Source organism: Neofelis nebulosa, chromosome 6 (assembly GCF_028018385.1).
Source record: "Neofelis nebulosa isolate mNeoNeb1 chromosome 6, mNeoNeb1.pri, whole genome shotgun sequence".
Lineage (NCBI taxonomy): Eukaryota > Metazoa > Chordata > Mammalia > Carnivora > Felidae > Neofelis > Neofelis nebulosa.
Genome location: NC_080787.1, coordinates 137522551 through 137544172, shown reverse-complemented (window position 1 = coordinate 137544172; position 21622 = coordinate 137522551). Strand labels below are relative to the sequence as shown.

Sequence of the window (21622 nt, the reverse complement as noted above, 5' to 3'; positions counted from 1 at the left end):
ATATATCAAATGAACACTGTATTTTTTTTTCATGCTGCTTTATGTCATGTTTTCTGTTATTTGTAGCTAAATGCATCCCCAATACAGTTATAAAGAATGTTCCCAGCAAAAAACTCTTTCTCGCTAGATATTCTTGAGATTAACTGGTGAGTACCAAAAAATGTAACTAATGTTCAAGCTTGTTGGCCAGTTGACGCAAATCTAAGATCGGCGTAATAAAACAGATAGTCTCATCAATAGGCAGTGTAAATGGATATAAATAGAAGAGGTTCAAATGAAAATTCCCTTGGCCTTTTTTATATTTTCAGTGAATGCATATAGAGAGACCAGATAGATTGTAAGAAAATAAGGATGAATGAAGCCTTTGTCAAACTGGTGGGGGCAGGTCTGTTCTATGTATGTATGTGCGTATGTATGTTTCTTCCTGTCTGACTGTACATCTATCTATCCATCCATCCATCCATCCATCCATCCATCCATCCCTCATGCAGGTCTCACACACCTACAGGCCAAATACAGCCTTAGCAGCCCCATTGGGCAGTGTCTCCAGGTGAAGTGATGTCAGGTATATTCCCACCCTCTTTGTTCTCTTCTGGTTAGAGCTGTATTCCTGGAACTCGAGATTGTAAACCCTGGTAAATGATAAATACCACTTCGTGACCGTGACTGTTTTTTAGAAATCAGGTATTTACATTATAATTGACACCTGATACCTTCCTTAGCTCAGGTTTTAACTGGGGGAGAAGGGAGGGAGAAAGCTGTGCTGAGGGTCTGGACAGCGGGGGAGCCACAAGGGCCAATCACTGGACAGTGGGAGCCACAAGGGTCAATCACCGGCCCCCCGGCCCCCCATCCTGTCATCGAGGCCTCTGCTTCAAGGGTGGGCTGCTGTAGAATCTGCCCACTTTTGTCTACTGAGTTCTCTTGCCTTTTGAATACAAAGCAGAAGAAATGTTCTGCCCATTAAACAAGACTGCTGACTCAGAATGATATTTGGGTTGGCAGCTACTTTGTGGACATTTAACCAGACACAACCAACTGGTTTGCCAGGTCATCCTCCAGGGCTTACAAGCAGATTTGTATCTGAAGAACGGCACATTTTCAAGTACAAAAATACAAATAATTCCATAGAAACAAAAGTACCCAGATTAAAATTTGAGCTAGAGTGTCCATCTTATTAAAAAACAAACACCTTTTGGAGGGTTTAATCCAAGATAATGAGCAACTTAAGAATAAGTATCATCATTTCTATTTTAGTTTTATTTATTTATTTTGAGAGAGAACACGAGTGTACAAGTGGGGGAGGGGCAGAGAGCGAGATTCCCAGGCAAGTTCCGGGCTGTCAGTGCCGAGCGCGACATGGGGCTCAATCTCAAACTGTGAGATCGTGGCCTGAGCCAAAATCACGAGTCGGATGCTCAACTGACTGAGTCACCCAGGCACCCCAAGTATCATCGTTTTGTAAACATCACCATAAAAACTGATTTAGGCAACAATCATTGAGAGAATCTGAAACCATCAGGTAAAAGTCTGATGAGGAGCAAGCCCTTTACGAGGTCTCAGATTATCTCCCTACAAAGTATTTACCAACTGCAAAGGGAAAGTTCTAAGTTCTCAGAAGAAACTTGATGGACATCACCTTCATCAAATAATCAAAATGAGTATCACCAACAATGGGACGAAGTGACGTCATGATGTAGTGAACTGAAAAGAATGTAACATCAAAAATGCACTACCCGAACCCTAAAACGGAGCCCAGATGGAGGAATATTTCACAAAACAACTAGCCTACCCTCTTAAAAGACCCCGTCAATATCATAAAAGACAAAGAAAGGCCAAGAAATGTTTTCAGATTAAATATGACCAGAAAGAGGACATGCAAATGTGATGAGTAATTTTTTTAAGCGTTGGATTGACGAGAAAGTGCTATAAAGAAACACTATTGGGGCAATTAAAGAAACTGGAGCATGAACTGTGTATTAAGCAAATCGCTATTGGGTGGCGCAGTGGTTGAGCATCTGACTTCAGCTCAGGTCATGATCTCATGGTTTGCGAGTTCGAGCCCCGCGTCGGGCTCTGTGCTGACGGCTCAGAGCCTGGAGCCTGTTTCGGATTCTGTGTCTCCTTCTCTCTCTGCCCCTCCCCTGCTCGCACTCTGTCTCTGTCTCAAAAATAACTAAACATTAAAATGAAAGAAAATTGTTTTTAAAATTCTTCTCTACGGGACTGTACTCTGAGTTCTGTGAGAATGGCCTTGTCCTTAGGACATAAATGCGGACGTATCGAGGAGTGAGGATCACAGAATTTTTAACTTACCCTCAAATAGTTCTGAAATTACGGTATTATGTAAGTGTGTGTGTGTGTGTGTGTGTGTGTGTGTGTGTGTGTGTCTAGGAGGGAGAAAAAGAGCATGCAACCCGGTAAATCTAAGTAAAAGTTATATGGAAGTTCATTGCACAATTCCTATGACTTTTCTGGAAGTTTAAAAGTTTTCAAAAGTTCTTTAAAGGAAGAAAAAAAGGGTACCATAGTTTCCAAAAAACGTTAATAAGGAAATATAGGACAAAATGGATTAAAACTCCCAAGTTACTTGGAAACACTTCAGTTTAAGTAAAACATTTAAAAGAACAGAAGCAAAATGGCGGTCGTACAGATGGAGAGGCTGAGGCTATCAACAGTGCTGTGTGCTGTGTGTTCGAAATGTTTCGTTAACCTCAGAGAAGGCTGAGAGTCTCTTTCTTGGCCACAAAGCCATGTCGCATTTTACCAAGTGAAGGATATAAACACGGAAAGAATGACTACCCATAATTGAGGGGAAGAATATCCAGCCTAACTTAAGATTGGTACAAATCTGGTGAGTCACTCCTGTTAGGAGGAAAGGCAAACATGTCTTGTTTCCTGAAGGACTCAGATTCTGAACGAACACCTGAGTTCTCGGCCTGAATCATGCCAAATAGGTAGCGAAGGAAGTCAGAAGAACCTCCAGTCCATTAACTCCGCGCTGCTGCCCACACTCAACTTCATCTATAGCCATAGTACGTCCAATTTCCGAATCAATGTCGACCCAAATCCCCAAGCTACTTCAGCCTCCACGCTAAGGTGCTAGGGGGTTACATGCAACTAAAGCCAAGGAGATTCGAGTTGATTGCACATTGATCGTCTAACCTTGAGTGGGCAGTGGCCTTGGTTTGCTTTTTGCTCGTCACCCCAGTGTTCCTCAGTCCTGACTGAACCAAATCTGCTTAGCCTCTCGAGAACCGAAGCGTTGGCAACACAGCCTCCCCCCCTTGAAGCTGCCTCTGGCCAGCAGCACACACGTGGACGGATTAGGCGGAGCTGTGCTGTAAAGCACACACACGCTCTCCCAATGTGTGCTTTTCATTCCAGAAATACTTTATTCCTAAACCACTTCTATGCTTCTCTTGGCACAAAACCGTGTAAGTGGCTCTGTGCCAAAGGAAGTGTCTGTATAAAGCTGAGCACTTTCTTAAAATTTCTTTACCTCAGAAGATCACAAATGGAACATTCTAGTGTAATTATGATGGAATAAAGAGGAAAAAGGAAAGGTTAAAGAAAACAAAACGAAACAACAAAAAACCCATTTGCTTTGTTTTGGTTTTTTAAAGGTGCCTAAAAGAAATACTGGCAATACGAAATATAACATAGAATTATCTTCCAGGAGACTAAAAATTACAGGGTCCAAGTCAGGACAAAGAGGTAAAAATATTGCCTTCAACAGAAAAGAAAAGTGAGCCTTTGCCGTCTTTGGTCACAGGCATCTATTCTTGTTTTAAGGTCACCCACCACAGCAAGGTGCAGAGAGGGGTTTTCCAGTCATTGTTTTATTCTGGAATATATTGGGTTTTTTTTTTTTTTTTTGTTCTGTGCTTCTTTAGGACTTTCCTCCTCTATCAGAAACTAGTATAAAAGAAGAAAACCCACGTTGGTGGACCTAGCTGTCCTTTTCCTTCCTCTATGCTTGTTTCCAGGTATTTATTTAGGGTTCACTCATAAGAAGCAGTGTGAAACCAGTAACTCTTTGCAGAGTCGTTAGGCATCATCGACTAAATTACACAACACACTCTCACCCACCTACACACACACACACACACACACACACACACACACCCACCCCATGCGAGGAAAATGACATCATGCTCCGTAGCACATACACAACACAGTCGCCCACTTGACTCCCACCAGGATGGACCTCAGAGGCACCTTCTTCCAAATTCCGATCCCGGGCAGGAGGGAAACTTACTTTCTCTCCACTTCTGGTGTTGACACGGTGCTACAGAAGCCAAGCGACTCCTAGGAGAAAAGAGGCACAGCGTGAGCACAGCCAGAGCGGCAGGCTTCATCTGATTTGTACAGAGTATCACTTAAAAAAAAAAAAAAAAAAAGGCAGAAGCAAAAATAGACGATTAAAGTCATTGTGCTTACTTCGATCTGGGACCGCAGCTGAAGTGACGTGGGGCTGGCATCGGGTTTCTCCTAAAAGAGAAACAGATGCTGCTTTAATGAGGCTTCCAAACGTGGCACACACCAGAAAGACAAATCGATGTGTAAGAAGAGATGGGAGCATTTGGGAAATGCTAGGGTGCGGCGGGGGGAGGGGGGGGGAGATGGTGGAGGTAAACAGATTTTCTGGGAAAACCAAAGCGTTTTGAAAATGAGAACTTTAGAGTCTTAAAATTGAACCGTTTTCCAAACTTCACCACTTGGCTCCACTGGCAGTTTTACTGCAGAAGAAACCAGCACAGTCTAACTGAAGGGCACCGACAGTTACTGGGGAAGGTCATTCTCTCGATGTGATTAGACCACCACTGGGACACAATTTACTGAGATCCATTTGTGTTCGGTTTCTTTTTCAGCAATATCGGAGTTGCGGTCCGATGTCAAAATGCTGAACGTGTTCAGAGTATTTCATGACGTAGGGCTGGTTGAAAGTGTCTTTACGAAGGTGGAAAGCTAATCTGGTATTATCATGGAGCCCTAGAAATCACCGTGCTCCTGTAATACAAATGAGTTGGCCTAGCTGGAAATTCAAAAACACAACTCTCAGAATCCAGTTAACAGATGAAATAAATGCATGATGTCATCAAAAATCATCAAATCATAAAAAAAGGAATTGAACCATTTTAGAGCTAAAACCATTTTATAGTTAAAATTTCCATTTCCTGGGGCGCCTGGGTGGCTCAGTCAACCATCCAACTCTTGATTTGGGCTCAGGTTATGATCCCAGGGTCATGGGATCGAGCCCCGAGTAGTACTCACCACTGAGCATGCATAGAGCTTGCTTGCGATTCTCTCTCCCTCTGCTCCTCCCCCTCCCCTGTCCTCCTGTCTCTAAAATAGAAGAAAAAAGAAACACCTCCATTTCCCCTTTGGATGGGGAAAAAAAAGAGGTAAACCTATTACCTGTGACAAAAATAATATATTGAAATAAGCATTGGCAGCAAAATAGGAAAACCACACTATTAAAAGTGTTAGAACATACTATGGGAAAACACGAGCTGTACTAGGAAGCACAGCACAGAGCACCACATCGATATTTTTCACAAATACAGAATAATTCTAAATCTAAACAGGTGCTAAAGTACACGTCCTCATCAAAGTATGGTTCACAGTCCAGAGTGGTCCCCAGCTGATCAAGTCATAAGCAGGACAATAGGCAGTTTTAGAGGAGGAGAGTAGTATCACTAATGAGGTTGAAAGACTGGGTTAATTATGAGTTTTCCAGTAATCCTATTGTGTTCTTAATAATTGTTATAATCTTCAGGATCGCACATGTACCGTATGAAAATTATTCTGTTAGTCTCGGCTGACATTCAGGATACGGGAACAGGATCATCTCAAATTAGGAATTGTCACTGCATCTAAATGTCCAATTTACTGAAGTTACCTATTTCATTACCAGCATGATTATAAAAATAGGCCAATATGTCAAAAACTTAGCCATGAAATAAGTAAAACTCAGAGTACATTTATAAATGTGACTAAGGAACAGGAATCCAGTACATAGATCGACTATAAAATGAATGTGCTGAGGTGAGAAATCTGAGAACAGGGTGGTTTGAAACGAGTTGATCAAAAGAGAAAAGTACTTTAACGCACTGGAGACTCACTCACCCTTAGTCCCAGGGCCTTATTTGTTATGAAAAAATACCAGAGTGGCATTAACTCTGGTATAAAACTTCTCTTTGCTTAACATCCTCTTGGCTTTTATTGCCACCTTTGTTCAAAATGGACGGACTTCTATTTCTGTCCCAGACCCGATGCACCATTTTTACAAAGCAATATATGGAAATGTTTGAGTCACATTCCTAGTTCAACCGATAGGACATCGGGCTCAGGTGTTATCAACACGGCAGATAGGTATTTGGGGGTTCCTGGCGCTTAGCGACCAGTCATGATGCCCTGATACCTAACCTCTTAGCATCGCTTAGAGAAATTTACAAACTTAAACAGCAGGAAGTAAGCAAAGGTATAGTTTGCAATTTTTTCGACCTACATTTTCCTGTTCAGAGTCAGTGTGGGAATCTCAGAATGACGACAGGTCTCTATTATTTCCTCTGAAACTTTCTCTAGCACCTTTAACACCCAACTCCAGCCCATGTCCTTCCATAGCCATCAACGAAAACAATGTCTAATTCAACTCTCCTCCTCTCCTCCATTCTTAACTGTTCTTCAAGCTTGAAGTCTCTACCTCACTAGGTAACAGTCCGTGATAGGGAATTACCTGCTTTTATTGCATATTTTTATCTGCATTTTTTCTAACAAATTTTCATTTGTTGAGTGCACCATTTGTTACCCCACATCCTAAACTTAACATTTACGGTACATTATACAAAATGTAGCTTTTCCGGAATACAAAGCAGGTCCTTGTTAACAACCACATTAAATATAAGATGATCAGGAAGTAACATTCTAAATAATTCATCTTCACATGTTGGTTCGTTACATACAGCAGACTGTATTTTAGGGACTTTTTAGGAAACTGGTTGGGGATATAGTTGGATGTAGAATGTACTAAAATTTATTCCTTTAAAATAATGGGCCCAGATAATGTTTTCATGCAGAACATCTGCTTTTTCAGAACAGGAGATGTTAAACACATCTCGTGCAGCGATGTTTCTACTGCTTCCCCTCCCCAAAGCATACTACAAAGTAATGATCTTCAGAGCAAATCTTAATAATCTCAACTCTCGAGGAAAGACTACCATCATCATTACGAGGCATTTCTTAGAGCAAACACACCCTGAAGTAAAAATACGACACAACAGAGAAGCATGTAAAGTTACCCACTAAGTTTCGACCTATGTGTGATGGTTGGAGACAAAGCGGAATGGAATACTGGCAACCTTCCGTTATTACGGCCCCGATGGATGTCACATGATATCGATGACAAAAGTCCAGAAGAGTAATTACTAGTTACTATCATGTATGTGTGAATATTATCAAGTAGTTAAGACATATAGAAGTACATAACAAAAGATACAGCAAACTCTGTGGACCCACCGTCAAACTTGAGAAACGCAACTTTGCAAATAAGAGTGAAAGTTAGCAGGTGTCTGCCATACACCCGCATAAAACACTCGTGGGCAGAGTATGAATCAAGTCTTGTAGCTGTATCAGATACACCCGAAGAAGTGCTGGACATCTTTTATTCTGTTTGCCACTGAAAAAAAATCGATTTTTTCTTTAAGTGACACGATGTGAACGTGGGGCAGAATCCAGCAGAAGCAGCACCATCTATGTCTGCAGCAATAAAGGGTGTTGCTTACACAGTAGAGCAGCAGGGAGTCAGATCAAAATGGGGAGAGAAAGGCTCCTTGACGTTCCCCTTCCCAATCTACAGATTAGGTTGCCCTCTTCTCTGCTCCCAGTTCAACCGGTGTAAGGGGCAGGGGGCATGGCTCTAGAGTTCCAGTAGGACAAGACAGTCCTGATGCAGGGGGAAGGTGGGAAGGGGCAGACAGTCCTCATGAGGGTGGAGGGTGGAGTAAGTTGATGCACCTGATTGCCCAGTTGCAAGCTGTTTTATCTGGGGAACAATGGAGGATCCACAGTGTAACTCTTGATTTGTAACTCAATCAGTCATCGTGTTGATGGAAATAGTAAAAATGATGAATAATCCAAACACAGTCCTTGAGTAAACATGTATCTTTTGGACATGTTCTGGAAAGAGAGATCCCTGAGAAAGAAGATTCTCCTCAATAACACGTGCTGATTGATCCAGTTACCGCTGCTGTGTAACAAATCATCCCAAACTTAAGTCGCATAAGCCCACAAGCATTTTATTACATTCACAGATTCGGAGGGCAAGAATTCAGAAGGGGGAAAGCAGAAAAGCCTTCTCTCTGCACCGTGGTGTCTGGGGACTTGGCTGGAAGGTTCGAAGGGTGGGGGTGACTGGATGGTTGGAGCTGTAATCATTAGGAAGCTTGCTCGCTCACATGTCGGGGGGCTGATGCTGGCTAACAGCTGGGACCTACGCAGGGGCCATCTGCTGGAACAACTATACAGGGGTGCTACACGTAACTGCTTGCCTTCCCCACAGCACAATGTTGGGTTTCAAGAGAAACCAGGCAGACCAAGAGAGCCAGGCAGAAGTTGTATTCCTTTTTCTTTTTTTTATTTTTTATTTTTTAAAAAAATTTTTTTTTTTCAACATTTTTTATTTTTGGGACAGAGAGAGACAGAGCATGAACGGGGGAGGGGCAGAGAGAGAGGGAGACACAGAATCGGAAACAGGCTCCAGGCTCCGAGCCGTCAGCCCAGAGCCTGACGCGGGGCTCGAACTCACAGACGCGAGATCGTGACCTGAGCTGAAGTCGGACGCTTAACCGACTGAGCCACCCAGGCGCCCCTCTCCTTACATTTTCTAAGTAAGGAATCAGATGAGACATATTTATTCGTGACAATGTCCATGAGGATTGTTCTGTGATTTTTAGAGTTTCCTCCAGAAGCGCATCTTGGCAATGTATTTCAACCTGAACCTATCACTTGAAGGTTGAACTGTCACAAGGTTTTAGGCTACAATTATGACCTCTCTTGTTTCAACTTGTTATAGTGGGTGCCTGACTGGCTCAGTGGATAGAGCATGCGACTCTTGATCTTAGGGTCGTGAGTTCAAGCTCCCTGTTGGCATGCAGCCTACTTAAAAAAAAAAAAAAATGAAAATAAGTGCTAAACTCAACTTATAGAAAATCTTAAATATGCAAAAGTAAAAAGAATGGTACAATGAACTCCCAAATTCCTATTACCCAGCTTCAACAATTATCCACTGATCGTCAATTTTGTATCATCCGTACCTTCACACGTGCCTTGGCTCCACCCCAGTTTAATTTCAAGAAAATCCCAGATACCATATGGTGAAATATCAGAATTTTTAATGTTAAGATTTAGTAATCAGGCTTTCTTGAGTCCTGTGACTCAATCTTGAGTAAATGGTCAATTACCAAGAATTTGACTCTTTCCTAGCATTGGAGAACATTTTTTGGTCACTGCAGGGGAAAAAAAAAAAAAAGTATCCAACAAATTTATAGATTCCACTTGAATGTTGCAAAAGAAAATGAATAAATGTAATCAAAATGGAGCAAGGCTAGGCGTGCCTGGGTGGCTCAGTCAAGTGTCTTGACTCTTGATTTCGGATCAGATCATGACCTTCTAGTTCTTGAGTTCAAGACCTGGGTCGGGCTCTGTGCTGACAGTGTGGAGCCTGCTTGAGATTCTCTCACTCCCTATCTCTACCCCCATTCCCGGAGTGTGTGCTTTCTCTCTTGCTCACTCAAGATAAATAAATGAACTTAAAAAAAAAATTGAACACAGCCAAAAAGTTCGTCACAACAGTATTCACTATTGTTTAAGTACAAATATATCCCTAATACTTTTTGAGTGTGATATGCTCATTGACTTTGCACTTGACAAAGTATTATAAGGAGTATTTAGTGCAATATAACTCCACAAGTTAGTCCATGTTCCATATAAGCATCCAGAGAGCCACACAACCCTGGTGGCTAAACATGAACCTGTAACTATAAGTTAGGGTATTATAACTTAGTCAAATGTTTTAGAAATACATTTTAAAATAAAGTGAATGCATGGAATTTGATCTATGGATTAAAATGCTCATCATTAAGCTACATCTGCAAACCTTAATTAAGAATGACAGATATCAGGGCGCCTAGGTGGCTCAGTCGGTTAAGCGTCCGACTTCAGCTCAGGTCATGATCTCACGGTTCGTGAGTTCGAGCCCCGCGTTGGGTTCTCTGCTGATAGCTCGGAGCCTGGAGCCTGCTTTGGATTCTGTGTCTCCCTCTCTCTCTGCCCCTGCCCTGCTTGCACCCTCTCAAAAAGTGAATAAACATTAAAAAAAAATTTTTTTTAAAAAGAATGACAGAAGTTATTAACATCACAAACCCGTAGTCAGTTTGTGTGCTACAAATGCTTAAGGAAACCTCCCTAACTTAATGAAGCATTACAGTGGAAACTAAATTATAAATACAGCCCAACATATGCACATGTATGTATGTATGTGGGCAAGCACAAGGAAAGGTTAGAGGGGACATACACCAAGTGTGAACAGCAGTTACCTACATTTACTATTGTTTTTTTACAAGCATGTAGTCTTGGATTGCCTTCATTATTTTTTCTAATATAAGATCAGCTTCAAAGTACAATCTTCAGAAGCCATATATGTTTTCAAATTATCAACATGTATATGTTCATAAGCATATGAGAAAATATCCCACAGTTTCCTTACATAAAGGGCTACATCTGTAAAGACCACTATTCTTCAACTTTTAACATATTTGTCAAATATATGTTGCCTTTAGATATTTCTAAAGACATAATACAGGTTTCAAAAAATTAAAACTGGCAATAATGTTATTTGCACCCCAACAACTAAACCAAGAAATGAGAAATGTCTCAAGAAATACTGAAATTTAAATTTCTCAAATTAGCTCATATTTGAGAAGACCCATATAGGTCACGCTCTATATTAAAATACCTTCATGAGGTGTTAAAAATTTTAACTAGGTTCACAGATCGCTACGCATGAATTTTCTGATTAATAGCGAAGGTCCATAATGATTTTGGAAATCATCTCACACTGATATTTTGAGGAAAAAGACAAAACTATATAGTTCCATATAGTTTAAAAATGGAATCATATGATAAAAAGTTACTGAGTAGAGGGGAACCTCACATTTATTTCTTGTCAACTCGGGACAGCTCTGGAAATAGTATCCCCCTCAATGTTTATTATGTCTAGTACAGAAGCAAAAAAAGGAACAAAGTTTCCACATGAAATCAGCAGTTTGCCGAAACCGAAACCAAAATATCTGAACACGCGTGAGTGTTTCCACCTGTGCGTGCGTGTGCACCTGCACGCACAAGCACACCCGCCATCTCCCTGACAGGCTCTGGCTATGCTGTGTAATACACTAGAGTCCAAAACCCGGTGGGGGCCGATTGAGGTCCTGGAAAACAAGTATCACACCTGCACCCATACTCTCACCACGTTTCCACCTTCTTGGGGAAATCCACACTCCTCCCAGCCCTTATTGCTGCCGGTGCTTGAAGCCAAAAGAACTTTACATCTGGAAAAGCAGGTGGGATAAATCCCTCTCTTACTCCAAGAGCAGAGAGGAAAACCATCAGGCGCCGGTCAGCTCAGCTGAGCGCCAAGGTCTCCTCCTCCATGCTGGGCACAGGAAGGAGCTGGTGGAAAGGCGAGAGACCACCTGCCTGGCAACACTCGACACTCAACACATACCATCACTGATGCGTTCCATTAACGGAGGGAACGCGTTCTCAATTGCTGGGGAAAGTTGCTGCCTATGATGGATTTTAAAACTCATGTGGCATTTATCCCTTTACAAGAAGACTATGAAGTTGTGGTAGCTCCCAATTGGTCAAGTGGGCTCCCCTCTTGTCTGGCTGACTTCTCCATTCTGGCCGAACAATGCGGTATCTGTTCATTCTAGCAGAATGTAAACCTCAGCACTTTCGTGGGAGTTTCCTCACTCCCCAGCAAATCAGCTACCGGGAGCGGTTGCTTCTCCGTTCACAAGGTTTCTTGTGTCCAGCCATGCCATTCCATTCCCAAGGCATCGGCTTCTCTGCAGTCCTCCACCCCACAGACAACCAGCCACCACTGTTGAGTGGAGGAGAAGGTACTGAGTGGCAGCCAGGAGGACTGAGTTCCGGTCCGGCCCCCACTATAGGAAGACCTTCAGACCTCATTTGTTTGTTTTTTACTTTGGTTTTCCAATGGCAATATAAAGAAATGGACTAGTCGATTATCTTTAGGTCTCTCTTTGACTCCAAGACCCTACTCAGATGAAGCACTGTCCTGCCGATCAAATCACTACTGTCAAATAAATCTTCTTAAAATAGTACTCTGTCCTTGCTATCTAAAGTGAGGTTCGTGCAACATGAGCATTAGAATCACCTGGAAGCTTCTTAAAGGTGGTCTAGGACCCCACCCCAGACCGAAATCAAAATCTATATTTTCCCAAGATCCCTTAGGATCTATATGCTCACTTCAGTTTGAGAGGCACACTGCTGTGTACTCTGTATCCTTTCTCTGTTCCAAAGTCTTTCCAAAATTGTGGAAACATAGAATGGACACGATAAAAATCTCCATTTCTGAGTAAGAGGCCCTTCTACCAACTGGCCTGATCAAAACCCTCTTCTTCAAGAACGGGTGCTGGGTCCACTGGCCTCTGAGTGCGTGCTGTCCCGGCGTTTCACTTTTGCTCATCGTACCTGGGATGTCCCTCTTCTTCCTCTCCATCCTTCCAAGGCATTCTTCAGATCCAAGTCCAAACCCACCTCTTGTAATATCTGCTCTGCCCAGCCTTGCCTTAAATGATATGCCCGAGTTCAGTCCTAACAGGAACCAGCTACACCATTCACTTATTAGCTGTATCTATGCGTAGCAACCTTCTGCTCACTTACCTGTATCTTGTTCTCTCAACTAGATTGTAAACGCCTTGTTTAAATTTGGGAGAGAGAGCACATGCAGGGGAGAGGGGCAGAGGGAGAGGAAGAGAATCTTGAGCAGAGTCCATGCCCAACATGCAGCCCAACGCAGGGCTTGATCCCACAACCCTGGGATCATGACCTGAATCTAAATCAAGAGTCAGACGCTCAGCTGACTGAGCCACCCAGGCACCCCTATAAATACCTTCTTAATAGGCATTCATCATACCCACTGACACATACACATGTATTTCATGCTTTGATTTTAGATTTCCTTTGGGGTTGCTTACTGGGGAGCTACACCGGCAAGCAAAAAGTAATCAGACAATGATTTCCCAAAATCTACAACTTAGATCGGCATAAGAACTTAAAAGAAACTGGTGGGGATGCTTAGCCACTTTTCGGATAAAATCAGTACTGGCTTGTGAGTTCTACCGCCAATTCCTTACCGCTTCACATTTTCATGACTGGTTTCACCCAGATCATTCATACGTGACACAGGAAATGCTAGCCATTTTCTCAGGCACCGATAAGCTCATGGCCTGGCATACGAAATTGCCTCTAATGAGTGCAAGTGAATGGAAAAATACTCCCATCCCCCCACATCAAAGAAGAAAGATTCTAAGGAAAAAAGTTTTCACAGTTGAATGCTATTACACTAACTTCAACCTCAAAACCCATCCATAATGAACAGGTCAGTAAATTTTGAGAAACACTAGTAAGAAAGAAACCAAAAGTGGCAATTTCCACCTGGCCATTAATATTCTGTGGTAAAATCATTAAACATTCTTGCTGCATTAGTCTATGTTATGCAAGTATTCATTACGTATTTATTGAAACCTTACCATGTTCCAAAAAAAAAAAAAAAAAAAACCGACTTAAGATGGCTTACGAAACTTCAGTTCAACTTTACATGATAAAGTTAAAAAACTAATGAAATGATACAGAGTGGGAGGGGGAGGAATCAAGATTATATAGTAAAATTGGTCTAGGAATTTTGTTAGTTAAAAAATATGGACAATGGGATCCTACGCTGGTGATAGACCACACGTTTGGGGCCAAGCTTTTTAGCTGATCGTTTTAGAAACACGATCAGTTACAAGACTGACTTCATTCATACTTTTATGTTTTAAGATACTCACAAGACACAAGGCTATTCCTGAGAGAGAGAGAATTTCTCCTCTGGCTTCTGGCAGAGAGGACACAGTATCACGCTGACCAACATCAGGAGCAACGTCCCTGCAGAACTCATCTTGCCCCAAGAGGGCTTGAACCTTTAATGCTAGAGGTAGTCCCGAGATGCCCCAGTGAAAACTGAAGCAGCTTACAAGTCCCAGGGTGTATCCTCCCCCACCTATGGGAAGGAGTCATGAGAGTGCCCAGGGCAGGGGCAGAACTCAGTCTGAGGAGACTGCAGGGTGACCATGCCACCTTGAAGCACGACTGTGGTAAAACACATGGGGTCAGTAGAAGTTAGATGAGTTGGTTAAGTTCAGAAAGAATCTGAATCTAAGAGGGTCAGGCTAGGTGCTCTCGTGCCTCACTTCAAACTTCTAGGCTGTCTTAGGAAACAACGTCCTAGATCTCGTAGAACTTGAACACTGTTGAGTATATACCATGTACCAAGCGCCCTGCGTAGATTTAGGAGTAGGACCAAACCATACCATGCCAACAGGTCGTTCCAGTAAGACGAGTCATGTTTCAAGAATGCATCTTCTACTATGAACAAAACTAACACAAGAGTGTCAGGTCATACGGATGTAAATGCTAGAAGGCACTGTGTCAGTAAAGGCATTTTAATTGTCCTTAAAGAAAGAATCTAACAAGTTGTAGCATTCAATTCTTCATTTTACTAGCAGGACTTGGCTTATGGACGCCAACATACAAATGGCCTCTACGTTTCCCAGTGTGGACACCATGACAATGGGCCACTCTGGATGGTATCACCACTCACTCAGCCCATCTAACCTCACCATTGTGACAACAGCATGAAGGCATCTACTTTCTTTCGGCTTCTTCCCATGTCTTTCACTTAATCATTCCTTAATATTACAACTACTTAATGAGCACATACCATGTGCTAAGCGCTGCCCTAGTCAAGGATAAAACAATGAAAAAGAGAGTCACTGCCTGCGTGGAGTTTACATTCTAGGGATTTCTAAAGTCCCTCGTGGGAATCATTGGCACTTAACGTCTGAACCACGGGTCCTAGCACATTCCTTCTGTCCTGGCACCAGGCGGATGCCATGCTCAGCTCCAAATGCCACGTTTTCTGGGAGATCATGAAAACCAGGAGAACTTTCACAAGAATGGTGTCTGGAAAGGGGATCAGATAAACAGACTCAACTGGAAGAACCAGGGCTGCTTACTCAAAGAAGGGAAGGAATTATACAATCACGTGAAGGGCTTCCAGGGAGCAGAGGGCGGGGAGCTGCCCAGTGCCTTTCCCCACAGGGTCACATAGTTGCAGTGCCCCGCACCCTGGGAGACACGGGGGAGAATATGGGGTCAAAAGACATTTATCGCAGTGTTTAAAAATGTGTAAGAACTGGAAAGAAAATTCAATCAGAGTATCAGTAAAAATATTAAACACTGAATTAGTATAAAACTTCCAAATGAAATCCTGTTCATTTTTTTAAAAAAGAACTTTATGCTTACTTACTTGAAAATAACTTTAAAAAATTGGGCTATAGGCTTGAAATGACTATAAGCTACAACAGCTAGGAACTTTTAATGATGAGCTTTCAATGCTACGGTTGGTGATCACTAATAAGGAATCTTACCCAACAAAGAGATAAAAGTTGTCTTAACTGTTTTTATGACCACTGAAATACAGCAACTCCTATTTCAAGGATCCGATCGTACTTTATTTGATTAATGTCGTCGTGAAATTTCTTATGAAAATGTGATCGATTTCAAATCCAGCTGAAATGTTTTCCTATTAGGTATTACAAAGTACTGACAAAGTTCTAACGTGCAGCCTTGGGTATCCAATGTCATCCTGAAGCTAGCTTGGCCACACCGGACCAGAGGGTCCCCGTGCCCCACCACCACGTCTGACCATTTGGTCATACCTTGGACTACGTGTCTGAACCTTAAACCAAACTCTTCTGACAGCTCCAAGGCCCCCTGAGGGTGTTGTCCAGTGACAGCGTACTGGGCAGCTGCGAGCCAGACCCCACACCACCACTGAGCTCACTGCCCAGAGGAATCGAATATTAAGATCCCATCTTGGACCCGGCTCCAGTAAGCCCTAGAACAGCCTTTCCACACTTAGTACATTGCAATCCACCCTTGGTACATTGCAATCACCTGGAGGGCTTATTCAATACAGATTGCCGGACCCCTCCCCAGAGTTTCAGATTTAGTCTTTCTGGGCTGGGTCCTCTAATTTTCATTTCTACCGAGTTCCCAGCTGGTGCTGAAGCCGCTGGCTGGCGAACCGATCTTCCACAACCGCTGCCCCCAGACAAGCCTGTTCAGAGGGGCCTGCAGGCTTGGATTCAGTGGTCTGAAGGTTGAAGGGATCGGTATAACCTGAGTCATACCTAAACCTGGTAGGCCTCATCTTCAGGGCTCTAGAAGGGGACGACGGAGATGCACGATTTTAAAGTAAAAGGAAAGAGATGGGTTTAATACCATTTTTAAAAAGGCGGTAAAGCTAGGTGACCAACAGTAGGACAAATTATTTACAACACGTGAAATCCGTATCGTTCTTTGAGCAGGACCACAGGACCATAGGCAGCCTTGGAGGGCGGTTCTTACGGAATCAGGTTCAGCTCTCTGTCTGCTTACAGTGATTCTATGATTTGTTCTGGAGTGTAATGGCTGGAAGTGAGCTGTTGTGGGAGAATTTATCGTTTACATTACGCTTTCATGGGAAAATGAACTACAAGATGGAGACTCTTCAGAAGCGTGTGCCAGCCTGTAACTGAACTAACATTCGTGTATTCGTTTGTTCACCCAGTACTTCCTAAGTAAGTGTCAACTCTGTACTTAGTTGACATGCTGGGTACCAAATGATTAGCAAGCAGATTGTGTATCCGTGTATGGATTTGACAAAATTACGTAGCCTGATCAAACTAGAGATGCCAAATTTAAATGAATCCTCTAATAGACTGGCTCACATTTAGTCATGACCTAGAGCATTCCCGTCTTTGTAGCTGTTAAATCAAAGGTGCTATATCCATGGCATTGAACGCTCCTTCTTTTTCACTCTTTGTTTTTTTTTTGTTTTTTGTTTTTTTTTTTTTTAATTTTTTTTTTCAACGTTTTTTTTTATTTATTTTTGGGACAGAGAGAGACAGAGCATGAACGGGGGAGGGGCAGAGAGAGAGGGAGACACAGAATCGGAAACAGGCTCCAGGCTCCGGGCCATCAGGCCAGAGCCTGACGCGGGGCTCGAACTCACGGACCGCGAGATCGTGACCTGGCTGAAGTCGGACGCTTAACCGACTGCGCCACCCAGGCGCCCCTCTTTTTCACTCTTTGAATTGTGTTTGCAAACCATCTTTATAAGTTTTATAACCATCTTGAAAAGGCTCAGAATCAATGACAAGTCGGTGCATTCTGAATTCAGGAGCCCCAAATTTGTGCTCCTAAAATAAGTGAACTTTTGGAATTAATAGTGTTGTAATGATGTAAACATCTAAAAATGCAGGGATAGATGTCATCGTATTTGAGAAAGAAAAGGATACAATAACAATTGGAATATCAGAAAGTTGAGGCAAATACCAAGTTTTAGCCCTGGGCAAACTTTTTTGCTGCTGTATTATAAATGCTAGAAAAATCAGGTTTATAATGGAAACACGGGCAGACCAAGCCGCAATGTAATACACATGAATGATATGTTTCTGTTCCTGTATAGTGATTTTCCTGCTTTCCGAGCATTAATCTTTGAATGACTTACCCTATAAATTACTGCACTTAGTTCAAAAGCAAATGAAACTTAAAATACCCATTTATTGAATGGCTCAAGTGCCATGTTGAATTTACTGTGATTTATCTGTTTCTTTAATGGTGACTGTAGCAAACATACTTCATTGCTCACAATTATTACCTGGTTGCACAGTTTACTCTGTTTTAAACATAAATCTATCCCCCTGTTCACAACAGCAGCTGGTTTGGGCCAGGATCTCACTCATTCATCCACAACTAAGAGGTCCAACTTTTTCCTTCTACAACCTGAAAGCCTATCGAGGTGCACCCGGAGGTACATGTCGATAAATGGTACTCCTTCTTTGGAAACTAACTAAATCCACATGCACCAGGATTGCTACATTGGAGGAGGGGGCAAGGTTTCATATTAGTTAGCAAGTACAGTTTACTCCCCGTGCTCACATGCCTACCTGCATCCTGCTGGCACTAAAGACAGCCCTGTCTGGGGGCACCTGGGTGGCTCAGTCGGTGAAGCGGCCGACTTCGGCTCAGGTCACGATCTCGCGGTCCGTGAGTTCGAGCCCCGCGTAGGGCTCTGGGCTGACCGCTCGGAGCCTGGAGCCTGTTTCGGATTCTGTGTCTCCCTCTCTCTGACCCTCCCCTGTTCATGCACTCTCTCTGTCTCAAAAATAAATAAATGTTAAAAAAAATTAAAAAAAAAAAATAAAGACAGCCCTGTCTGTAGAAGTAACCTACTTCTTGAGCATTACTGATCGCAGGTGCTGCTTTCACAGCACCTAAGCCATTGCTGCCATGGTTAGGAAGGAAGATTCTGGCTTAAAATCCAATGTCTCATTAATATCAAGAGAAGGAAACCCCCCCCCCTTCATTTCCCTTCTCATAATTTGGGCGGGGGAGAAGCTGGAAAAAGTATATATGCTCTAACAAGGGAAAAAGTTGCTACAGACATGATAATGGCCTGAATGGCTCAATATATAAAGGGTACTGATAAATAAATAAAAACGGTTTTAGATAGAAAAAAATGTGCAAAGAACTTTTAAGGGATGAGTCACAGAAATAAAGATAGAATAACATGTGTGATCTTAGAAATGATCAAAGAAATACAATTTAAAACATGATGAGACTACTTTTTACCAGTTGAACTGGTCAAGTTTTCTTTTTCCTGATAATAAATACTGGGGAGCATAAAAGGAGCACAGATATGCTGCCAGTAGAAGTGTGAATTATATAACTTTTTCAGATGCTAATTTAACAGTGCTTCTGGGATCTTTAAAATGTTCCACATTTTACACCTGCTAAGCTCATACCTAATCATCTACCCTGCGGAAATGAGAAGTTATGAAAGTGAAGATGTACCCTTAAAGATGTTCATGGTCACTTACTTTCAGAATAACAAAAAAGTGAAAAGCGCCTGAACAGCTCAAATTGGGGGATAAATAAATTATGGCACATTCATAAGATAAAAAGACAGGTACTCATGAAAAATCACCATACTAACAACTAGTTAACAAGGGAAGGGTGTTCCTTATAGAAGGCAGAGGAATATAATCAGGCACAGTATACACACTGTTTGATCCTAATAGTCGGGTATAAAAATGTACATACATAAGAAGTAAACTCCACTGGGGCAGGAAACTGTGTGTGTCTTGTCCACTGGTGTATCCCCAGAATGTATCAGAGTGCCTGGCACTCAGAGGGCACTCAATATCTGTTGAATGAATGTATATGTGCAGACCAAAATCTGGGAAGAAAGAAGCCAGAATGTTACAGCTGGGGTGGCGGGGTGGGGGGCTTAACCACAATCTATATTTTCTTTATTCAGGATTTTCTGTATTTTCACATTTCTCTACCACACGTACATACTACTTTAACAATCGGAAAGCAAAACAAAAATGTTTCTATTTAAAAGATATTCTTTTTTTCTAAGGTTATCCCTTCTCCAGACCTGGAGTCAGGCTTTGTTCAAACTTTATACACACACATAGCACGCTATCAATGGGGATGTAGAATATCCAAGGCATGAAAGATCTATATGGGGGCACCTGGGTGGCTCAGTCAGTTAAATTTCTGACTTAAGCTCAGGTCATGGTGTCACAGTCCATGAATTCAAGCCCCGCATCGGGGTCTGTGCTGACAGCTCAGAGCCTGGAGGCTGCTTCAGATTCTGTGTCTCCCTCTCTCTCTGTCCTTCCCCCACTCATGCTCCGTCTCTCTCTCTTTCAAAAATAAATAAATATTTTTTAAAAATTTAAAAGATCCATATGGAATTTTTTTAATCTCACACGATGACCAATTTCTTGTCTACAAACAGACTTTGTGGAGCATTTGCCATTTAATTATTCAACACACACATATCATAGTGCTTTAGTAATAGAACGCAGTTTAAAAAATAGAGTTTCTTTTTTTTTCATTTCTTTTTAACATTTATTTATTTTTGAGAGTGAGCAGAGGAGGGACAGAGAGGGAGACACAGAATGCAAAGCGGGCTCCAGCCTCTGAGCTGTCAGCACAGAGCCTGAAAAAAAACAAAACAAAACAGAGTTTCTAAAATATCAATAATTGAGAAATTTCCTCACAGAAATTTTGCTTTACTTTCCCCTTTTTCTTACTGCCCTGTCCAATTCTCCTTTTCTGTAGCACGGTAAGAAAGAATTAGAAGTATTTTCTGGTCATCTGTTAACTAGCCTCAATCACGTAAATATCATCAGGTTGTTAACTAGAAAATGGTTATTGTGTATAAGATTATGCACATTATATGCACATAAAATGTGCCTGTACGCAAACAGTAAGGCAATTTCCCCCTAGCAGATAACGATTTTTCCTCAAGAAAGGCAAACAAATAAAACCTCAGAAGAGTACAAACAGGAAACATACCAAGACCTGGTCTCCAAGGGCAGAAAACAGATGGATGGCCCTTTCCTAGCATCTGGAACAGGACAAATAAAAGCAGTGAGTCCTAATGGGATGACCAGTTGCCTGGGAAACTATAGAGAAGGGCTGGCTGGGTCCCTGACTACTACGTGTCCCTCTAGAGAGGCTGGAATGGTCAGAGAATCGATGGAATAAGAACCTTGCATGGTACAGTTAAATCTCTTTAAAAAAAAAAAAAAAGATGTAATCCTAATAATGATATGGTATCACCTCTAAGCCACCAGGTTTTCCCTGTCCTTAAGCGATGTATGCAAGGTGAAAGCACTTTTAAATTTTTCATTCACTCCATGAAATTCAACATAAGGAGAACACAACGATCAGAGTTTTGCCAACAAAACCCCATGCTAGCTAGGGTAAGAAACCCTTAGCAGCCCAGTACAACTTTTAAATGTTATATATAATAGATTTTGAAAGTTACTATGAAGTGTCTCTTGGAATATTCCAAATTTTAAAGTGTATTTATTTCTTCTGAGAGGGTGAGCAAATGTGTGTGAGTTGGGGAGGCGCAGAGAGAGAGGAAGAGAGAGGAAGAGACAGAGAATCCCAAGCAGACTCTGTGTTATCAGAGCAGAGTCCGACATGGGGCTCAAACTCACGAACCGTGAGATCATCACCTAAGCCAAATTCGGTGTTTAACTGACTGAGCCACCCAGGCGCCCCCTGAGGACCCCAAATTTTAATCACCATATACATGACCTTAACAACTCATGAAAATGCTTAATATACTAAAGAGAAACGGTCTTTAGAAGTGAAGAAGATTCTTTAGTTCTTTGCCATAAAGTCTTCGCAGAGCCAT

At 42.1% G+C, this 21622-nt stretch overlaps 1 protein-coding gene across 6 annotated transcripts in view; it reads right to left on the bottom strand.

Moving 5' to 3' along the window:
* The window catches only part of SASH1 (SAM and SH3 domain containing 1), a 336005-nt gene that overhangs the window by 106073 nt on the left and 208310 nt on the right, over positions 1–21622 (bottom strand). For all 6 annotated transcript variants that reach the window (XM_058735581.1, XM_058735583.1, XM_058735582.1 and 3 more), the window contains exons 3-4: positions 4444–4494; positions 4262–4311 (exon numbers count right to left, since the gene is read on the bottom strand). In XM_058735581.1, coding sequence (XP_058591564.1) covers positions 4262–4311; positions 4444–4494 — 101 coding nt within the window. The remainder of the gene's footprint in view (positions 1–4261; positions 4312–4443; positions 4495–21622) is intronic.